Here is a 2,196-nt window from a genome sequence, read left to right as displayed (position 1 = left end):
CTGGGAGCATTATTTGCTGGTCTTGAAATCAAATGAAGTACAATTAGAAAACAAATCTTACAAATAAATGATCTCCATGACATTTATTAACACCCTCCAGGATTAAGGCTGCAGACATCAAGTTGTTTTAGTGCATATTAATGCTTACCAATTCTTGGTAAATACATGTAGCACAACTACTTCCATTATTTTAACTTGTTGGGGTCCCTCTCTCCTTTTTAACCAGTATGCCAGAAGAACCACATTTTTCTTGGCTGAATATTCAGATTGGGGCTTCCTGCCCTTCTATCTGTACACTGATGGTTCCTTGGAGGAGTGTCTTCCACTGCTGGAGAACTTCATTCTCTTCCTTCAGGGCTTTATCCTCCTCTTCAAGAGCTTTCCTCTCCTCTCTAAGAGCTTTGTTCTCTTCCTGGAGGGCAGCTTCTTCTTCTTGGAGGGCTCGCCTCTCTTGATGGAGACATTTTTCCTCTTCTAGGAGAGCAGCACTATTCTCCCTGAGAGCCCTGATCTGTTCTTGGAAGGCCTTGTTCTCCTCCCACAAAGCAGTGAGCTCCTCTTGAAGAGCCTTCTCTTCCATTTTGAAAGCCACATCCTGCTCCTGGAGGGATTTGATCTCTTCTCGTAGAGCCTTATTCTGCTTCCGGAGAGCCTTTTCCTGTTCCTCAAGTGATTTTCCTTCATCCAAAGCGTCGGGTTTGCTCTCCTTGAGGACACTACCCTCCTCCCAGTGAATATTGTTTGCGTCTCGGAGAGTATGATTCTGTTCACGAATAGCCTTGTTTTCCATACGGAAAGTCTTGTTGTCTTCACGAATAGTCCTGTTCTTTCCCCAGAGGATTTGGTTCTCACCCCGGAGTGATTGGTTTAGCTGTCTCTGATAGGACAGGTAGGTAGAGGAGCATGTCAAAGGATGAGAGCTACTCTTGCTTAAATATTTTCCATCCTTGGATTCTAGCATTTCATTCCCTAAGGCAGGGGCTTCATTCAGTCTGCTGAATCCACTAGTTCATCAGACTGAAAGTAATGTGAAGTGTCAATGAAAACAACTACAGGAAGAAGCCAAGTAATCCAAAATTAGGCAAATTACATTCATTTTGGAAACTTTATACAGAACAGAAACAAACCTAATTCACACACTTGCTCTTTCCACATGTCTATTGATTTCACTGAAACTAACAGGCTGAACATAAAATATTTTCTTGGAAGCCCATGCCAGGGCCCGTATATCGGGAGCAGAACCTGTGGTCTGCTCATACAATGTGCTCAGGTTCAATCCCTGTTAAAAGACTCCCAAGTAGTGGGGCTGGGGAAGACTTTTGCTCAAAAACTGGGAGAGCTGTCTCAAGTCAGAAGAGATAATACTTGACTAGACCAAGTGTCTGACAGTTAAAACCTCTGTTGGTGTCCAGACTCCAGGACTCCCAATTTGTGAAACATGATCCATTAAAATTGTGTGAACACCTTCTTCTGTTTCTAGAAATGTTACTACAAGATTAAAGGTAAAGGTAAAGGGGCCCCTGACCATCAGGTCCAGTCGTGTCCGACTCTGGGGTTGCGGCGCTCATCTCGCTCTATAGGCCGAGGGAGTCGGCGTTTGTCTGCAGACAGCTTCCGGGTCATGTGGCCAGCATGACAAAGCTGCTTCTGGCAAACCAGAGCAGCACACGGAAACGCTGTTTACCTTCCTGCTGGAGCGGTCCCTATTTATCTACTTGCACTTTGATGTGCTTTCGAACTGCTAGGTGGGCAGGAGCTGGGACCGAGCAATGGGAGCTCACCCCGTTGCAGGGATTCGAACCGCCGACCTTCTGATCAGCAAGCCCTAGACTCTGTGGTTTAACCCACAGCGCTGCCTGGATCCCTTTTAAACTACAAGATTAACACAGCCTAAATATAAAGGAGCTTCATATGTTCAGTGACTGGTGGAACATACTACTTCATCAGCTTTAAACAGCTTTAAAAGGGAGAATGGGTAATATGATCTGTTGGGAATCCTTTGGGGCTTTTCCACTTTATCAGATTTATATATTTATCAGATGTATATTTTCATGATCAGATAGCACTTACCTATATACTAGTCTCAAGTCAATTTGTTGCCTAATAACCTTTGGCGAATGGAGCTGAAAATGTGATGTTGGGTGGCCCAAAGTGATGTCATTTCACACTGGCCACCTCCATGAGGCAATAATTAGG

General features: G+C 44.4%; 1 protein-coding gene across 1 annotated transcript; it reads right to left on the bottom strand.

Annotated features, from left to right (window-relative positions):
• Positions 1-262: 262 nt before the first annotated feature.
• LOC118085761 (coiled-coil domain-containing protein 70-like) lies at positions 263-961 on the bottom strand. The gene has a single exon (XM_035116719.1). The coding sequence runs from the start codon at positions 959-961 to the stop codon at positions 263-265; it is 699 nt and encodes a 232-aa protein (XP_034972610.1).
• Between the last annotated feature and the right edge of the window lie 1,235 nt (positions 962-2,196).

Source organism: Zootoca vivipara, chromosome 4, assembly GCF_963506605.1.
Source record: "Zootoca vivipara chromosome 4, rZooViv1.1, whole genome shotgun sequence".
NCBI classification, from domain to species: Eukaryota; Metazoa; Chordata; class Lepidosauria; order Squamata; family Lacertidae; genus Zootoca; species Zootoca vivipara.
This window is presented reverse-complemented; position numbering and strand designations above follow the sequence as displayed.

Bases quoted from the DNA above. Each gene is read 5' to 3' on its own strand.
- LOC118085761 (XM_035116719.1), bottom strand. From the start codon at position 961: ATGCTAGAATCCAAGGATGGAAAATATTTAAGCAAGAGTAGCTCTCAT.